Raw genomic sequence first — 18496 nt, forward strand, 5'->3', positions numbered from 1 at the left:
GGCCAAAAATAAACCTAATTTTCGTCCCTTTCGTAGAAACGGACCAGCCCCAAGTGCTACGTCCTCTAAGCAAGAGGGTAATACTTCTCAAGCCAAGCCAGCCTGGAGACCAATGCAAGGCTGGAACAAGGGAAAGCAGGCCAAGAAACCTGCCACTGCTACCAAGACAGCATGAAATGTTGGCCCCCGATCCGAGACCGGATCTGGTGGGGGGCAGACTCTCTCTCTTCGCTCAGGCTTGGGCAAGAGATGTTCTGGATCCTTGGGCACTAGAAATAGTCCCCCAAGGTTATCTTCTGGAATTCAAGGGGCTTCCCCCAAGGGGGAGGTTCCACAGGTCTCAATTGTCTTCAGACCACATAAAGAGACAGGCATTCTTACATTGTGTAGAAGACCTGTTAAAAATGGGAGTGATTCATCCTGTTCCATTAGGAGAACAAGGGATGGGGTTCTACTCCAATCTGTTCATAGTTCCCAAAAAAGAGGGAACGTTCAGACCAATCTTAGATCTCAAGATCTTAAACAAGTTTCTCAAGGTTCCATCGTTCAAAATGGAAACCATTCGAACAATTCTTCCTTCCATCCAGGAAGGTCAATTCATGACCACGGTGGATTTAAAGGATGCGTATCTACATATTCCTATCCACAAGGAACATCATCGGTTCCTAAGGTTCGCATTCCTGGCCGAGCATTACCAGTTCGTGGCGCTTCCTTTCGGATTAGCCACTGCTCCAAGGATTTTCACAAAGGTACTAGGGTCCCTTCTAGCGGTGCTAAGACCAAGGGGCATTGCAGTAGTACCTTACTTGGACGACATTCTGATTCAAGCGTCGTCCCTTCCTCTAGCAAAGGCTCACACGGACATAGTCCTGGCCTTTCTCAGATCTCACGGATGGAAAGTGAACGTGGAAAAGAGTTCTCTATCTCCGTCGACAAGGGTTCCCTTCTTGGGAACAATAATAGACTCCTTAGAAATGAGGATTTTTCTGACAGAGGCCAGAAAAACAAAACTTCTAAACTCTTGTCAAACACTTCATTCCGTTCCTCTTCCTTCCATAGCGCAATGCATGGAAGTAATAGGTTTGATGGTAGCGGCAATGGACATAGTTCCTTTTGCGCGCATTCATCTAAGACCATTACAACTGTGCATGCTCAGTCAGTGGAATGGGGACTATACAGACTTGTCTCCGAAGATACAAGTAAATCAGAGGACCAGAGACTCACTCCGTTGGTGGCTGTCCCTGGACAACCTGTCACTAGGGATGACCTTCCGCAGACCAGAGTGGGTCATTGTCACGACCGACGCCAGTCTGATGGGCTGGGGCGCGGTCTGGGGATCCCTGAAAGCTCAGGGTCTTTGGTCTCGGGAAGAATCTCTTCTACCGATAAATATTCTGGAACTGAGAGCGATATTCAATGCTCTCAAGGCTTGGCCTCAGCTAGCAAAGGCCAAGTTCATACGGTTTCAATCAGACAACATGACGACTGTTGCGTACATCAACCATCAGGGGGGAACAAGGAGTTCCCTGGCGATGGAAGAAGTGACCAAAATCATTCAATGGGCGGAGACTCACTCCTGCCACCTGTCTGCAATCCACATCCCAGGAGTGGAAAATTGGGAAGCGGATTTTCTGAGTCGTCAGACATTACATCCGGGGGAGTGGGAACTCCATCCGGAAATCTTTGCCCAAATTACTCATCTGTGGGGCATTCCAGACATGGATCTGATGGCCTCTCGTCAGAACTTCAAGGTTCCTTGCTACGGGTCCAGATCCAGGGATCCCAAGGCGACTCTAGTAGATGCACTAGTAGCACCTTGGACCTTCAAACTAGCTTATGTATTCCCGCCGTTTCCTCTCATCCCCAGGCTGGTAGCCAGGATCAATCAGGAGAGGGCGTCGGTGATCTTGATAGCTCCTGCGTGGCCACGCAGGACTTGGTATGCAGATCTGGTGAATATGTCATCGGCTCCACCATGGAAGCTACCTTTGAGACGAGACCTTCTTGTTCAAGGTCCGTTCGAACATCCGAATCTGGTCTCACTCCAGCGGACTGCTTGGAGATTGAACGCTTGATCTTATCAAAACGAGGGTTCTCAGATTCTGTTATTGATACTCTTGTTCAGGCCAGAAAGCCTGTAACTAGAAAAATTTACCACAAAATATGGAAAAAATATATCTGTTGGTGTGAATCTAAAGGATTCCCTTGGGACAAGGTAAAGATTCCTAAGATTCTATCCTTTCTTCAAGGAGGATTGGAGAAAGGATTATCTGCAAGTTCCTTGAAGGGACAGATTTCTGCCTTGTCTGTGTTACTTCACAAAAAGCTGGCAGCTGTGCCAGATGTTCAAGCCTTTGTTCAGGCTCTGGTTAGAATCAAGCCTGTTTACAAACCTTTGACTCCTCCTTGGAGTCTCAACTTAGTTCTTTCAGTTCTTCAGGGGGTTCCGTTTGAACCCTTACATTCCGTTGATATTAAGTTATTATCTTGGAAAGTTTTGTTTTTGGTTGCAATTTCTTCTGCTAGAAGAGTTTCAGAATTATCTGCTCTGCAGTGTTCTCCTCCTTATCTGGTGTTCCATGCAGATAAGGTGGTTTTACGTACTAAGCCTGGTTTTCTTCCAAAAGTTGTTTCTAACAAAAACATTAACCAGGAGATAGTCGTGCCTTCTTTGTGTCCGAAACCAGTTTCGAAGAAGGAACGTTTGTTGCACAATTTGGATGTTGTTCGCGCTCTAAAATTCTATTTAGATGCTACAAAGGATTTTAGACAAACATCTTCCTTGTTTGTTGTTTATTCTGGTAAAAGGAGAGGTCAAAAAGCAACTTCTACCTCTCTCTCTTTTTGGATTAAAAGCATCATCAGATTGGCTTACGAGACTGCCGGACGGCAGCCTCCTGAAAGAATCACAGCTCATTCCACTAGGGCTGTGGCTTCCACATGGGCCTTCAAGAACGAGGCTTCTGTTGATCAGATATGTAGGGCAGCGACTTGGTCTTCGCTGCACACTTTTACCAAATTTTACAAGTTTGATACTTTTGATTCTTCTGAGGCTATTTTTGGGAGAAAGGTTTTGCAAGCCGTGGTGCCTTCCATTTAGGTGACCTGATTTGCTCCCTCCCTTCATCCGTGTCCTAAAGCTTTGGTATTGGTTCCCACAAGTAAGGATGACGCCGTGGACCGGACACACCTATGTTGGAGAAAACAGAATTTATGTTTACCTGATAAATTACTTTCTCCAACGGTGTGTCCGGTCCACGGCCCGCCCTGGTTTTTTAATCAGGTCTGATAATTTATTTTCTTTAACTACAGTCACCACGGTATCATATGGTTTCTCCTATGCAAATATTCCTCCTTAACGTCGGTCGAATGACTGGGGTAGGCGGAGCCTAGGAGGGATCATGTGACCAGCTTTGCTGGGCTCTTTGCCATTTCCTGTTGGGGAAGAGAATATCCCACAAGTAAGGATGACGCCGTGGACCGGACACACCGTTGGAGAAAGTAATTTATCAGGTAAACATAAATTCTGTTTTTAATGTTTATTATATGGTTTTTTTTCTTTCATGATTCAGATAGAGCATGCAATTTTAAGCAACTAATTTACTCCTATTATCAATTTTTCTTTGTTCTCTTTTTATTTGAAAAAAAGCAGGAATATAAGCTTAGGAGCCGGACCATTTTTAGTTCAGAACCTGGGTAGCACTTGCTGATTGGTGGCTACATTTAGCCACCAATCAGCAAGCGCTACCCAGGTGCTGAACCAAAAATTGGCTGGCTCTTATGTTTACATTTCTGCTTTTCAAATGAAGATAACAAAGAAAAAATTCTAATAGGAGTAAATTAGAAAGTTGCTTAAGAATGCATGCTCTAGCCGAATCGTAAAATAAAAAATTTGGATTTCATATTCCTTTAAGAAAGATATATACATATATAGTTTGGTACCTTGTCTTATACTGCATTATCTATGTGTTTCCCTTTAAACTAGCACTTTAGTGTTGAAAGTAACCTTAATATAAATGTCTTAATCACGTAAGCCTGAGGAGACCAGCAGTAAATGGGTCTTGTAGAACTTCTATGTGAAATACTAATTAACTGCTGACTAGATTAGGCAGCTGGTTGTTATTTGAGAGAATAAAAGGTGTATTTCTGCTTAAGGGCATTTGTTTTATCCCAAAGGTTAATTGACTTTCATTTCTTCTCACAGAATGTGAGTTACTTAAGACTGTAATTAGGCAGCTTCATAATAATTAAGACGCATTAACAAAGGTGATGTTTTTGTTTGCCAGCAGCTTACAAGGCAGACGGTGACTGATCCATCATCATTGTACATTGACTTCTTGCCACTCAATTACTTAATTAAGATGCTTTCAGAAGTGGAGGATCAAGGTAACGTTTGTCTTTTTCCCATGTCAACAAATATTCTGTAATAGATCTGTCATTCATCTGGATACTTTAAAACGTAGTATACAAAGTCAGCTCGAGAGCAGCAGTGAGCTACTGGGAGCTAGCTAAGTATACAAAGTCAGCTTGAGAGCAGCAGTGAGCTACTGGGAGCTAGCTAAGTATACAAAGTCAGCTTGAGAGCAGCAGTGAGCTACTGGGAGCTAGCTAAGTATACAAAGTCAGCTTGAGAAAAGCAGGGAGCTACTGGGAGCTAGCTAAGTATACAAAGTCAGCTCGAGAGCAGCAATGCACTACTGTGAGCTAGCTAAGTATACAAAGTCAGCTTGAGAGCAGCAGTGAGCTACTGGGAGCTAGCTAAGTATACAAAGTCAGCTCGAGAGCAGCAATGAGCTACTGGGAGCTAGCTAAGTATACAAAGTCAGTTTGAGAGCAGCAATGCACTACTGGGAGCTAGCTAAGTATACAAAGTCAACTCGAGAGCAGCAATGCACTACTGGGAGCTAGCCAAGTATACAAAGTTAACTCGAGAGCAGCAATGCACTACTGGGAGCTAGCTAAGTATACAAAGTTAACTCGAGAGCTGCAGTGCACTACTGGGAGCTAGCTAAGTATACAAAGTCAGCTTGAGAGCAGCAATGCTCTACTGGGAGCTAGCTAAGTATACAAAGTCAGCTCGAGATCAGCAGTGAGCTACTGGGAGCTAGCTAAGTATACAAAGTCAGCTCGAGAGCAGCAGTGAGCTACTGGGCGCTAGCTAAGTATACAAAGTCAGCGCTAGAGCAGCAGTGAGCTACTGGGAGCTAGCTAAGTATACAAAGTCAGCTCGAGAGCAGCAGTGAGCTACTGGAAGCTAGCTAAGTATACAAAGTCAGCGCTAGAGCAGCAATGCACTACTGGGAGCTAGCTAAGTATACAAAGTCAGCTCGAGAGCAGCAATTCACTACTGGGAGCTAGCTAAGTATACAGTGTCAGCTCGAGAGCAGCAATGCACTACTGGGAGCTAGCTAAGTATACAAAGTCAGCTCGAGAGCAGCAATGCACTACTGGGAGCTAGCTAAGTATACAAAGTCAGCGCTAGAGCAGCAGTGAGCTACTGGGAGCTAGCTAAGTATACAAAGTCAGCTCAAGGGCAGCAGTGAGCTAGTGGGATCTAGCTAAATATATCTGGTGAACCAATGACAGGAGACAAATGTGTGTAGCAACCAATCACCAGTTAGCTCCCAGTAGTACATTGCTACATATCTGGTAAGCCAATGACAGGAGACAAATGTGAGTAGCCAGCAATCACCAGCTAGCTCCCAGTAGTGCATTGCTGCTGCTGAGGATATGTACATATAATTTTCAACACAGAATAACAAGAGAACAATGTAAATTTGATAACTGATGTAAAGTTTTTTTAAATTTCATGCTCTGTGATGAAAATTTAATTTTGACTTTCCTATCCCATTAACTTGTATTTATATGTAATCCTTTAGTATAACAAAATTACAATGTTTTAGTAAATGTAATGTAGGTGACTGTCTGTAGTAAATGTAATGTAGGTGACTGTCTGTAGTAAATGTAATGTAGGTGACTGTCTGTAGTAAATGTCATGTAGGTGATTGGAGTAAATGTCATGTAGGTGATTGGAGTAAATGTCATGTAGGTGACTGCAGTAAATGTCATGTAGGTGACTGCAGTAAATGTCATGTAGGTGACTGCAGTAAATGTCATGTAGGTGACTGCAGTAAATGTCATGTAGGTGACTGCAGTAAATGTCATGTAGGTGACTGCAGTAAATGTCATGTAGGTGACTGCAGTAAATGTCATGTAGGTGACTGCAGTAAATGTCATGTAGGGAGACTGCAGTAAATGTCATGTAGGTGATTGCAGTAAATGTCATGTAGGTGATTGCAGTAAATGTCATGTAGGTGACTGCAGTAAATGTCATGTAGGTGACTGCAGTAAATGTCATGTAGGTGACTGGAGTAAATGTCATGTAGGTGACTGCAGTAAATGTCATGTAGGTGACTGACTGTAGTAAATGTCATGTAGGTGACTGCAGTAAATGTCATGTAGGTGACTGCAGTAAATGTAATGTAGGTGACTGGAGTAAATGGACCATTGTAGGTGTATGCAAGTAAATGTACATGTAGGTGACGTGAGTAAATGTCATGTAGGTGATTGCAGTAAAATGACATGTAGGTGATTTGCTGTAAATGCATGTAGTGATTAGAGTATAATGTCCTGTAGGTGACTGCAGTAAATGTCATGTAGGTGACTGCAGTAAATGTCATGTAGGTGACTGCAGTAAATGTCATGTAGGTGACTGCAGTAAATGTCATGTAGGTGACTGCAGTAAATGTCATGTAGGTGACTGCAGTAAATGTCATGTAGGTGACTGCAGTAAATGTCATGTAGGTGATTGCAGTAAATGTCATGTAGGTGATTGCAGTAAATGTCATGTAGGTGACTGCAGTAAATGTCATGTAGGTGACTGCAGTAAATGTCATGTAGGTGACTGCAGTAAATGTCATGTAGGTGACTGTCTGTAGTAAATGTCATGTAGGTGACTGCAGTAAATGTCATGTAGGTGACTGCAGTAAATGTCATGTAGGTGATTGCAGTAAATGTCATGTAGGTGACTGCAGTAAATGTCATGTAGGTGACTGCAGTAAATGTCATGTAGGTGACTGCAGTAAATGTCATGTAGGTGATTGCAGTAAATGTCATGTAGGTGACTGCAGTAAATGTCATGTAGGTGATTGCAGTAAATGTCATGTAGGTGACTGCAGTAAATGTCATGTAGGTGACTGCAGTAAATGTCATGTAGGTGATTGCAGTAAATGTCATGTAGGTGACTGCAGTAAATGTCATGTAGGTGACTGCAGTAAATGTCATGTAGGTGATTGCAGTAAATGTCATGTAGGTGATTGCAGTAAATTCATTAGTGACTGCAGTATGTCAGTAGTGACTGCAGTAAATGTCATGTAGGTGACTAGCAGTAAATGTCATTGTAGGTGACTGCAGTAAATGTCATGTAGGTGAATGCAGTAATGTCATGTAGGTGACTGCAGTAAATGTCATGTAGGTGAATGCAGTAAATGTCATGTAGGTGACTGCAGTAAATGTCAGGTAGGTGATTGCAGTAAATGTCATGTAGGTGACTGCAGTAAATGTCATGTAGGTGATTGCAGTAAATGTCATGTAGGTGACTGCAGTAAATGTCATGTAGGTGACTGCAGTAAATGTCATGTAGGTGACTGCAGTAAATGTCATGTAGGTGATTGCAGTAAATGTCATGTAGGTGATTGCAGTAAATGTCATGTAGGTGATTGCAGTAAATGTCATGTAGGTGATTGCAGTAAATGTCATGTAGGTGACTGGAGTAAATGTCATGTAGGTGATTGCAGTAAATATGTAGGTGATTGCAGTAAATGTCATGTAGGTGATTGCAGTAAATATGTAGGTGATTGCAGTAAATGTCATGTAGGTGACTGCAGTAAATATGTAGGTGATTGCAGTAAATGTCATGTAGGTGACTGCAGTAAATATGTAGGTGATTGCAGTAAATGTCATGTAGGTGATTACAGTAAATGTCATGTAGGTGACTGCAGTAAATATGTAGGTGATTGCAGTAAATGTCATGTAGGTGATTGCAGTAAATATGTAGGTGATTGCAGTAAATGTCATGTAGGTGACTGCAGTAAATATGTAGGTGATTGCAGTAAATGTCATGTAGGTGATTACAGTAAATGTCATGTAGGTGACTGCAGTAAATATGTAGGTGATTGCAGTAAATGTCATGTAGGTGATTGCAGTAAATATGTAGGTGATTGCAGTAAATGTCATGTAGGTGACTGCAGTAAATATGTAGGTGATTGCAGTAAATGTCATGTAGGTGACTGTCTGTAGTAAATGTCATGTAGGTGACTGCAGTAAATGTCATGTAGGTGACTGCAGTAAATGTCATGTAGGTGATTGCAGTAAATGTCATGTAGGTGATTGCAGTAAATGTCATGTAGGTGATTGCAGTAAATGTCATGTAGGTGATTGCAGTAAATGTCATGTAGGTGACTGCAGTAAATGTCATGTAGGTGATTGCAGTAAATGTCATGTAGGTGACTGCAGTAAATGTCATGTAGGTGATTGCAGTAAATGTCATGTAGGTGACTGTCTGTAGTAAATGTCATGTAGGTGATTGCAGTAAATGTCATGTAGGTGACTGCAGTAAATGTCATGTAGGTGACTGCAGTAAATGTCATGTAGGTGATTGCAGTAAATGTCATGTAGGTGACTGTCTGTAGTAAATGTCATGTAGGTGATTGCAGTAAATGTCATGTAGGTGATTGCAGTAAATGTCATGTAGGTGATTGCAGTAAATGTCATGTAGGTGACTGCAGTAAATGTCATGTAGGTGACTGCAGTAAATGTCATGTAGGTGACTGCAGTAAATGTCATGTAGGTGACTGCAGTAAATGTCATGTAGGTGACTGTCTGTAGTAAATGTCATGTAGGTGACTGCAGTAAATGTCATGTAGGTGACTGCAGTAAATGTCATGTAGGTGATTGCAGTAAATGTCATGTAGGTGATTGCAGTAAATGTCATGTAGGTGATTGCAGTAAATGTCATGTAGGTGATTGCAGTAAATGTCATGTAGGTGACTGCAGTAAATGTCATGTAGGTGACTGCAGTAAATGTCATGTAGGTGACTGCAGTAAATGTCATGTAGGTGACTGCAGTAAATGTCATGTAGGTGACTGCAGTAAATGTCATGTAGGTGATTGCAGTAAATGTCATGTAGGTGACTGCAGTAAATGTCATGTAGGTGATTGCAGTAAATGTCATGTAGGTGACTGCAGTAAATGTCATGTAGGTGACTGCAGTAAATGTCATGTAGGTGATTGCAGTAAATGTCATGTAGGGTGATTGCAGTAAATGTCATGTAGGTGACTGCAGTAAATGTCATGTAGGTGATTGCAGTAAATGTCATGTCGGGTGATTGCAGTAAATGTCATGTAGGTGATTGCAGTAAATGTCATGTAGGTGATTGCAGTAAATGTCATGTAGGTGATTGCAGTAAATGTCATGTAGGTGATTGCAGTAAATGTCATGTAGGTGATCTGCAGTTAAATGTCATGTAGGTGGACTGCGAGTAAATGTCATGTAGGTGACTGTCTGTAGTAAATGTCATGTAGGTGATTGCAGTAAATGTCATTGTAATGGTGATTGCAGGTAAATGTCATGTAGGTGATTGCAGTAAATGTCATGTAGGTGACTGGAGTAAATGTCATGTAGGTGATTGCAGTAAATGTCATGTAGGTGACTGGAGTAAATGTCATGTAGGTGATTGCAGTAAATGTCATGTAGGTGACTTGCAGTAAATGTCATGTAGGTGACTGGAGTAAATGTCATGTAGGTGACTGTCTGTAGTAAATGTCATGTAGGTGACTGCAGTAAATGTCATGTAGGTGACTGCAGTAAATGTCATGTAGGTGACTGCAGTAAATGTCATGTAGGTGACTGCAGTAAATGTCATGTAGGTGACTGCAGTAAATGTCATGTAGGTGATTGCAGTAAATGTCATGTAGGTGACTGCAGTAAATGTCATGTAGGTGACTGCAGTAAATGTCATGTAGGTGACTGCAGTAAATGTCATGTAGGTGACTGCAGTAAATGTCATGTAGGTGATTGCAGTAAATGTCATGTAGGTGACTGCAGTAAATGTCATGTAGGTGATTGCAGTAAATGTCATGTAGGTGACTGCAGTAAATGTCATGTAGGTGACTGCAGTAAATGTCATGTAGGTGACTGCAGTAAATGTCATGTAGGTGACTGCAGTAAATGTCATGTAGGTGATTGCAGTAAATGTCATGTAGGTGATTGCAGTAAATGTCATGTAGGTGACTGCAGTAAATGTCATGTAGGTGACTGCAGTAAATGTCATGTAGGTGACTGCAGTAAATGTCATGTAGGTGACTGCAGTAAATGTCATGTAGGTGACTGCAGTAAATGTCATGTAGGGTGACTGCAGTAAATGTCATGTAGGTGATTGCAGTAAATGTCATGTAGGTGATTGCAGTAAATGTCATGTAGGTGACTGCAGTAAATGTCATGTAGGTGACTGCAGTAAATGTCATGTAGGTGATTGCAGTAAATGTCATGTAGGTGATTGCAGTAAATGTCATGTAGGTGACTGCAGTAAATGTCATGTAGGTGATTGCAGTAAATGTCATGTAGGTGACTGTCTGTAGTAAATGTCATGTAGGTGACTGCAGTAAATGTCATGTAGGTGACTGGAGTAAATGTCATGTAGGTGACTGGAGTAAATGTCATGTAGTGACTGCAGTAAATGTCATGTAGGGTGACTGCAGTAAATGTCATGTAGGTGATTGCAGTAAATATGTAGGTGACTGCAGTAATGTCATGTAGGTGACTGCAGTAAATGTCATGTAGGTGACTGCAGTAAATGTCATGTAGGTGATTGCAGTAAATGTCATGTAGGTGACTGCAGTAAATGTCATGTAGGTGATTGCAGTAAATGTCATGTAGGTGATTGCAGTAAATGTCATGTAGGTGATTGCAGTAAATGTCATGTAGGTGACTGCAGTAAATGTCATGTAGGTGACTGCAGTAAATGTCATGTAGGTGACTGCAGTAAATGTCATGTAGGTGACTGCAGTAAATGTCATGTAGGTGATTGCAGTAAATGTCATGTAGGTGACTGCAGTAAATGTCATGTAGGTGATTGCAGTAAATGTCATGTAGGTGACTGTCTGTAGTAAATGTCATGTAGGTGACTGCAGTAAATGTCATGTAGGTGATTGCAGTAAATGTCATGTAGGTGATTGCAGTAAATGTCATGTAGGTGACTGCAGTAAATGTCATGTAGGTGATTGCAGTAAATGTCATGTAGGTGACTGCAGTAAATGTCATGTAGGTGACTGCAGTAAATATGTAGGTGATTGCAGTAAATGTCATGTAGGTGATTGCAGTAAATATGTAGGTGATTGCAGTAAATGTCATGTAGGTGACTGCAGTAAATATGTAGGTGATTGCAGTAAATGTCATGTAGGTGATTGCAGTAAATATGTAGGTGATTGCAGTAAATGTCATGTAGGTGACTGCAGTAAATATGTAGGTGATTGCAGTAAATGTCATGTAGGTGATTGCAGTAAATGTCATGTAGGTGATTGCAGTAAATGTCATGTAGGTGATTGCAGTAAATGTCATGTAGGTGACTGCAGTAAATGTCATGTAGGTGATTGCAGTAAATGTCATGTAGGTGACTGCAGTAAATGTCATGTAGGTGATTGCAGTAAATGTCATGTAGGTGATTGCAGTAAATGTCATGTAGGTGATTGCAGTAAATGTCATGTAGGTGACTGCAGTAAATGTCATGTAGGTGACTGCAGTAAATGTCATGTAGGTGATTGCAGTAAATATGTAGGTGATTGCAGTAAATGTCATGTAGGTGATTGCAGTAAATGTCATGTAGGTGATTGCAGTAAATGTCATGTAGGTGATTGCAGTAAATGTCATGTAGGTGATTGCAGTAAATGTCATGTAGGTGATTGCAGTAAATGTCATGTAGGTGACTGCAGTAAATGTCATGTAGGTGATTGCAGTAAATGTCATGTAGGTGACTGCAGTAAATGTCATGTAGGTGATTGCAGTAAATGTCATGTAGGTGATTGCAGTAAATGTCATGTAGGTGATTGCAGTAAATGTCATGTAGGTGATTGCAGTAAATGTCATGTAGGTGATTGCAGTAAATGTCATGTAGGTGACTGCAGTAAATGTCATGTAGGTGACTGCAGTAAATGTCATGTAGGTGATTGCAGTAAATGTCATGTAGGTGATTGCAGTAAATGTCATGTAGGTGATTGCAGTAAATGTCATGTAGGTGATTGCAGTAAATGTCATGTAGGTGATTGCAGTAAATGTCATGTAGGTGATTGCAGTAAATGTCATGTAGGTGATTGCAGTAAATGTCATGTAGGTGACTGCAGTAAATGTCATGTAGGTGACTGCAGTAAATGTCATGTAGGTGATTGCAGTAAATGTCATGTAGGTGATTGGAGTAAATGTCATGTAGGTGATTGCAGTAAATGTCATGTAGGTGATTGCAGTAAATGTCATGTAGGTGATTGCAGTAAATGTCATGTAGGTGATTGCAGTAAATGTCATGTAGGTGATTGCAGTAAATGTCATGTAGGTGATTGCAGTAAATGTCATGTAGGTGACTGCAGTAAATGTCATGTAGGTGATTGCAGTAAATGTCATGTAGGTGACTGCAGTAGAAATGTCATGTAGGTGATTGCAGTAAATGTCATGTAGGTGATTGCAGTAAATGTCATGTAGGTGATTGCAGTAAATGTCATGTAGGTGACTGCAGTAAATGTCATGTAGGTGATTGCAGTAAATGTCATGTAGGTGACTGCAGTAAATGTCATGTAGGTGATTGCAGTAAATGTCATGTAGGTGATTGCAGTAAATGTCATGTAGGTGATTGCAGTAAATGTCATGTAGGTGATTGCAGTAAATGTCATGTAGGTGACTGCAGTAAATGTCATGTAGGTGACTGCAGTAAATGTCATGTAGGTGACTGCAGTAAATGTCATGTAGGTGACTGCAGTAAATGTCATGTAGGTGATTGCAGTAAATGTCATGTAGGTGACTGCAGTAAATGTCATGTAGGTGACTGCAGTAAATGTCATGTAGGTGACTGCAGTAAATGTCATGTAGGTGACTGCAGTAAATGTCATGTAGGTGATTGCAGTAAATGTCATGTAGGTGACTGCAGTAAATGTCATGTAGGTGATTGCAGTAAATGTCATGTAGGTGACTGCAGTAAATGTCATGTAGGTGACTGCAGTAAATGTCATGTAGGTGACTGCAGTAAATGTCATGTAGGTGACTGCAGTAAATGTCATGTAGGTGATTGCAGTAAATGTCATGTAGGTGATTGCAGTAAATGTCATGTAGGTGACTGCAGTAAATGTCATGTAGGTGACTGCAGTAAATGTCATGTAGGTGACTGCAGTAAATGTCATGTAGGTGACTGCAGTAAATGTCATGTAGGTGACTGCAGTAAATGTCATGTAGGTGATTGCAGTAAATGTCATGTAGGTGATTGCAGTAAATGTCATGTAGGTGATTGCAGTAAATGTCATGTAGGTGACTGCAGTAAATGTCATGTAGGTGACTGCAGTAAATGTCATGTAGGTGATTGCAGTAAATGTCATGTAGGTGACTGCAGTAAATGTCATGTAGGTGACTGCAGTAAATGTCATGTAGGTGACTGAATGTAGTAAATGTCATGTAGGTGACTGCAGTAAATGTCATGTAGGTGACTGCAGTAAATGTCATGTAGGTGACTGCAGTAAATGTCATGTAGGTGATTGCAGTAAATGTCATGTAGGTGACTGCAGTAAATGTCATGTAGGTGACTGCAGTAAATGTCATGTAGGTGACTGCAGTAAATGTCATGTAGGTGATTGCAGTAAATGTCATGTAGGTGATTGCAGTAAATGTCATGTAGGTGATTGCAGTAAATGTCATGTAGGTGATTGCAGTAAATGTCATGTAGGTGATTGCAGTAAATGTCATGTAGGTGACTGGAGTAAATGTCATGTAGGTGACTGGAGTAAATGTCATGTAGGTGACTGCAGTAAATGTCATGTAGGTGACTGCAGTAAATGTCATGTAGGTGATTGCAGTAAATGTCATGTAGGTGACTGCAGTAAATGTCATGTAGGTGATTGCAGTAAATGTCATGTAGGTGACTGCAGTAAATGTCATGTAGGTGACTGCAGTAAATGTCATGTAGGTGATTGCAGTAAATGTCATGTAGGTGATTGCAGTAAATGTCATGTAGGTGACTGCAGTAAATGTCATGTAGGTGATTGCAGTAAATGTCATGTAGGTGACTGCAGTAAATGTCATGTAGGTGATTGCAGTAAATGTCATGTAGGTGACTGCAGTAAATGTCATGTAGGTGACTGCAGTAAATGTCATGTAGGTGATTGCAGTAAATGTCATGTAGGTGATTGCAGTAAATGTCATGTAGGTGACTGTAGTAAATGTCATGTAGGTGATTGCAGTAAATGTCATGTAGGTGACTGCAGTAAATGTCATGTAGGTGATTGCAGTAAATGTCATGTAGGTGATTGCAGTAAATGTCATGTAGGTGACTGCAGTAAATGTCATGTAGGTGACTGCAGTAAATGTCATGTAGGTGACTGTCTGTAGTAAATGTCATGTAGGTGACTGTCTGTAGTAAATGTCATGTAGGTGACTGCAGTAAATGTCATGTAGGTGATTGCAGTAAATGTCATGTAGGTGACTGCAGTAAATGTCATGTAGGTGATTGTCTGCAGTAAATGTCATGTAGGTGACTGCAGTAAATGTCATGTAGGTGATTGTCTGCAGTAAATGTCATGTAGGTGACTGCAGTAAATGTCATGTAGGTGACTGCAGTAAATGTCATGTAGGTGATTGCAGTAAATGTCATGTAGGTGATTGCAGTAAATGTCATGTAGGTGATTACAGTAAATGTCATGTAGGTGACTGCAGTAAATGTCATGTAGGTGACTGCAGTAAATGTCATGTAGGTGACTGCAGTAAATGTCATGTAGGTGATTGCAGTAAATGTCATGTAGGTGATTGCAGTAAATGTCATGTAGGTGATTACAGTAAATGTCATGTAGGTGATTGCAGTAAATGTCATGTAGGTGACTGGAGTAAATGTCATGTAGGTGACTGGAGTAAATGTCATGTAGGTGATTGCAGTAAATGTCATGTAGGTGACTGCAGTAAATGTCATGTAGGTGATTGTCTGCAGTAAATGTCATGTAGGTGACTGCAGTAAATGTCATGTAGGTGATTGCAGTAAATGTCATGTAGGTGACTGCAGTAAATGTCATGTAGGTGACTGCAGTAAATGTCATGTAGGTGACTGCAGTAAATGTCATGTAGGTGATTGCAGTAAATGTCATGTAGGTGATTGGAGTAAATGTCATGTAGGTGATTGCAGTAAATGTCATGTAGGTGATTGGAGTAAATGTCATGTAGGTGATTGGAGTAAATGTCATGTAGGTGACTGCAGTAAATGTCATGTAGGTGACTGCAGTAAATGTCATGTAGGTGACTGCAGTAAATGTCATGTAGGTGACTGCAGTAAATGTCATGTAGGTGATTGCAGTAAATGTCATGTAGGTGATTGCAGTAAATGTCATGTAGGTGATTGCAGTAAATGTCATGTAGGTGATTGCAGTAAATGTCATGTAGGTGATTGCAGTAAATGTCATGTAGGTGACTGCAGTAAATGTCATGTAGGTGACTGCAGTAAATGTCATGTAGGTGACTGCAGTAAATGTCATGTAGGTGATTGCAGTAAATGTCATGTAGGTGACTGCAGTAAATGTCATGTAGGTGACTGCAGTAAATGTCATGTAGGTGATTGCAGTAAATGTCATGTAGGTGACTGCAGTAAATGTCATGTAGGTGACTGCAGTAAATGTCATGTAGGTGACTGCAGTAAATGTCATGTAGGTGACTGCAGTAAATGTCATGTAGGTGACTGCAGTAAATGTCATGTAGGTGACTGCAGTAAATGTCATGTAGGTGACTGCAGTAAATGTCATGTAGGTGACTGCAGTAAATGTCATGTAGGTGACTGCAGTAAATGTCATGTAGGTGACTGCAGTAAATGTCATGTAGGTGATTGTCTGTAGTAAATGTCATGTAGGTGATTGTCTGTAGTAAATGTCATGTAGGTGACTGCAGTAAATGTCATGTAGGTGACTGCAGTAAATGTCATGTAGGTGACTGTCTGTAGTAAATGTCATGTAGGTGACTGTCTGTAGTAAATGTCATGTAGGTGACTGCAGTAAATGTCATGTAGGTGATTGCAGTAAATGTCATGTAGGTGACTGTCTGTAGTAAATGTCATGTAGGTGACTGTCTGTAGTAAATGTCATGTAGGTGACTGTCTGTAGTAAATGTCATGTAGGTGATTGCAGTAAATGTCATGTAGGTGACTGTCTGCAGTAAATGTCATGTAGGTGACTGTCTGCAGTAAATGTCATGTAGGTGACTGTCTGTAGTAAATGTCATGTAGGTGACTGTCTGTAGTAAATGTCATGTAGGTGACTGTCTGTAGTAAATGTCATGTAGGTGACTGTCTGTAGTAAATGTCATGTAGGTGACTGTCTGTAGTAAATGTCATGTAGGTGACTGTCTGTAGTAAATGTCATGTAGGTGACTGCAGTAAATGTCATGTAGGTGACTGTCTGCAGTAAATGTCATGTAGGTGACTGTCTGTAGTAAATGTCATGTAGGTGACTGTCTGTAGTAAATGTCATGTAGGTGACTGTCTGTAGTAAATGTCATGTAGGTGACTGTCTGTAGTAAATGTCATGTAGGTGACCGTTATACAGAGTTATCAATCGCTTTCTTTTCATGCTTTTGTTTCACATGTAGAATATTATTCCCCACACAGTTTAGACTAAGCTGTATCACATGATACGTTCATACATGTGGTAAAATGCCGAGCCTTTATCTGGTGCTACTTAACCAAGAAATTGGAATTACAGGAGTAAAGTTTCGTTTTTTTTAATTTGTTACTGCTGTTATGAAAATACTATTAAAACTCAAGAGTAACTATAAAAGTATCTTAACCTCTTCGCTACCGGGACTTTCCGAGAAGAACTTGCCTAAAATACCAGAGGATTTTTAGCATTTTTGCTATCACTCTATTTAAACAGAAATAGAGCCTTGTTTTTGTAAGTAGACAACACAAGGTATTGATCTAGGCCCAGTTTGGTATATTTCATGCCACCAGATCATCGATCAAATGCGATGATATAAAAAAAGCCTTCATTTTTTCACTGAAATTATTTACATTCTGCTTGTGTAATCGTGGCACAAATGATTATAAAAGCTTCTCTGGGATCCCCATTGTTCAGAAATAGCAGACGCACATTTCTTTGCCATTTCTTTTTGGTCATAATGCCACTAATTGCAGCTGAGCACCACACATATTATTCCTGGCAGTGAAGGGGTTAATTAGGTAACGTGTAAGGTTAATTTTCATCTTAATATGAGGAGAGTCCACGGCTTCATTTCTTACTTGTGGAAATACAGAATCTGGCCACCAGGAGGAGGCAAAGACACCCCAGCCAAAGGCTTAAATACCTCCCCCACTCCCCTCATCCCCCAGTCATTCTTTGCCTTTTGTTACAGGAGGATGGCAAAGAAGTGTCAGATTCGGAGTAGTCTCTTATGGAGGGTAGTACTCTTCGCTATGGGACTGGAGTTTTAAAGGGACAGTAAAGTCAAAACTAAACTTTCATGATTCAGATAGGGCATGCAATTTTAAACAACTTTCCAATTTACTTTTATCATCAAATTTGCTTTGTTCCCTTGGTGGTATTTTTGAAAAGCTAAACCTAGCTAGGCTCAAACTGATTTCTAAACCGTTGAAAACCGCCTCCTAGCTCAGAGCATTTTGAAAGTTTTTCACAGTTAGACTGTGCTAGTTCACATGTGTCATATAGATAACATTGGGCTCACTCCCGTGAAGTTATTTAGGAGTCTTCACTGATTAACTACACTGCATGTCTGTCAAAGGCACTTAGATAAGGAGGCTGTCTGCAAAGGCTTAGATACAAGGTAATCACAGAGGTAAAAAGTATATTAATATAACTGTGTTGGCTATGCAAAAACGGGGAATGGGTAATAAAGGGATTATCTATCTTTTTAAATAAGAAAAATGTTGGTGTTGACTGTCCCTTTAAGTAGTCTTGTCAGCCTCTCAGTGAGAGCATTGATGAATGTTAGGGTCAGGAGATGCAGGGAGATTCTTTCTGCGAAACCATCCAGACTTGTATTAACAGCTCCTAAGCAATCAGTGTTGACGAGTTTCATTGCCTTCTTCTATCACTCAAGTCCATGTCAGGTGCGATGCTACAAGACTGTCAAACTTAAGAGGCTGTGTGTCTGTTCCACGGCGATGATTCTGGTAATTTTATCTTATATGATAATGTAAGAAGACAGGGTCACAGTGTGACTCCTTTATCTGTATGAAATCAAGGGTTAATATCTCCG

The 18496-nt window shown here is 40.8% G+C and overlaps 1 protein-coding gene across 1 annotated transcript in view; it reads left to right on the top strand.

Annotated features, from left to right (window-relative positions):
- GSAP (gamma-secretase activating protein) overlaps nt 1–18496 on the top strand; it is a 422579-nt gene that overhangs the window by 399120 nt on the left and 4963 nt on the right. Inside the window, exon 22 of the mRNA XM_053719170.1 lies at nt 4287–4386. Coding sequence (XP_053575145.1) covers nt 4287–4386 — 100 coding nt within the window. The remainder of the gene's footprint in view (nt 1–4286; nt 4387–18496) is intronic.

The sequence above is a fragment of the Bombina bombina genome, chromosome 6 (genome assembly GCF_027579735.1).
Source record: "Bombina bombina isolate aBomBom1 chromosome 6, aBomBom1.pri, whole genome shotgun sequence".
Classification (NCBI taxonomy): domain Eukaryota; kingdom Metazoa; phylum Chordata; class Amphibia; order Anura; family Bombinatoridae; genus Bombina; species Bombina bombina.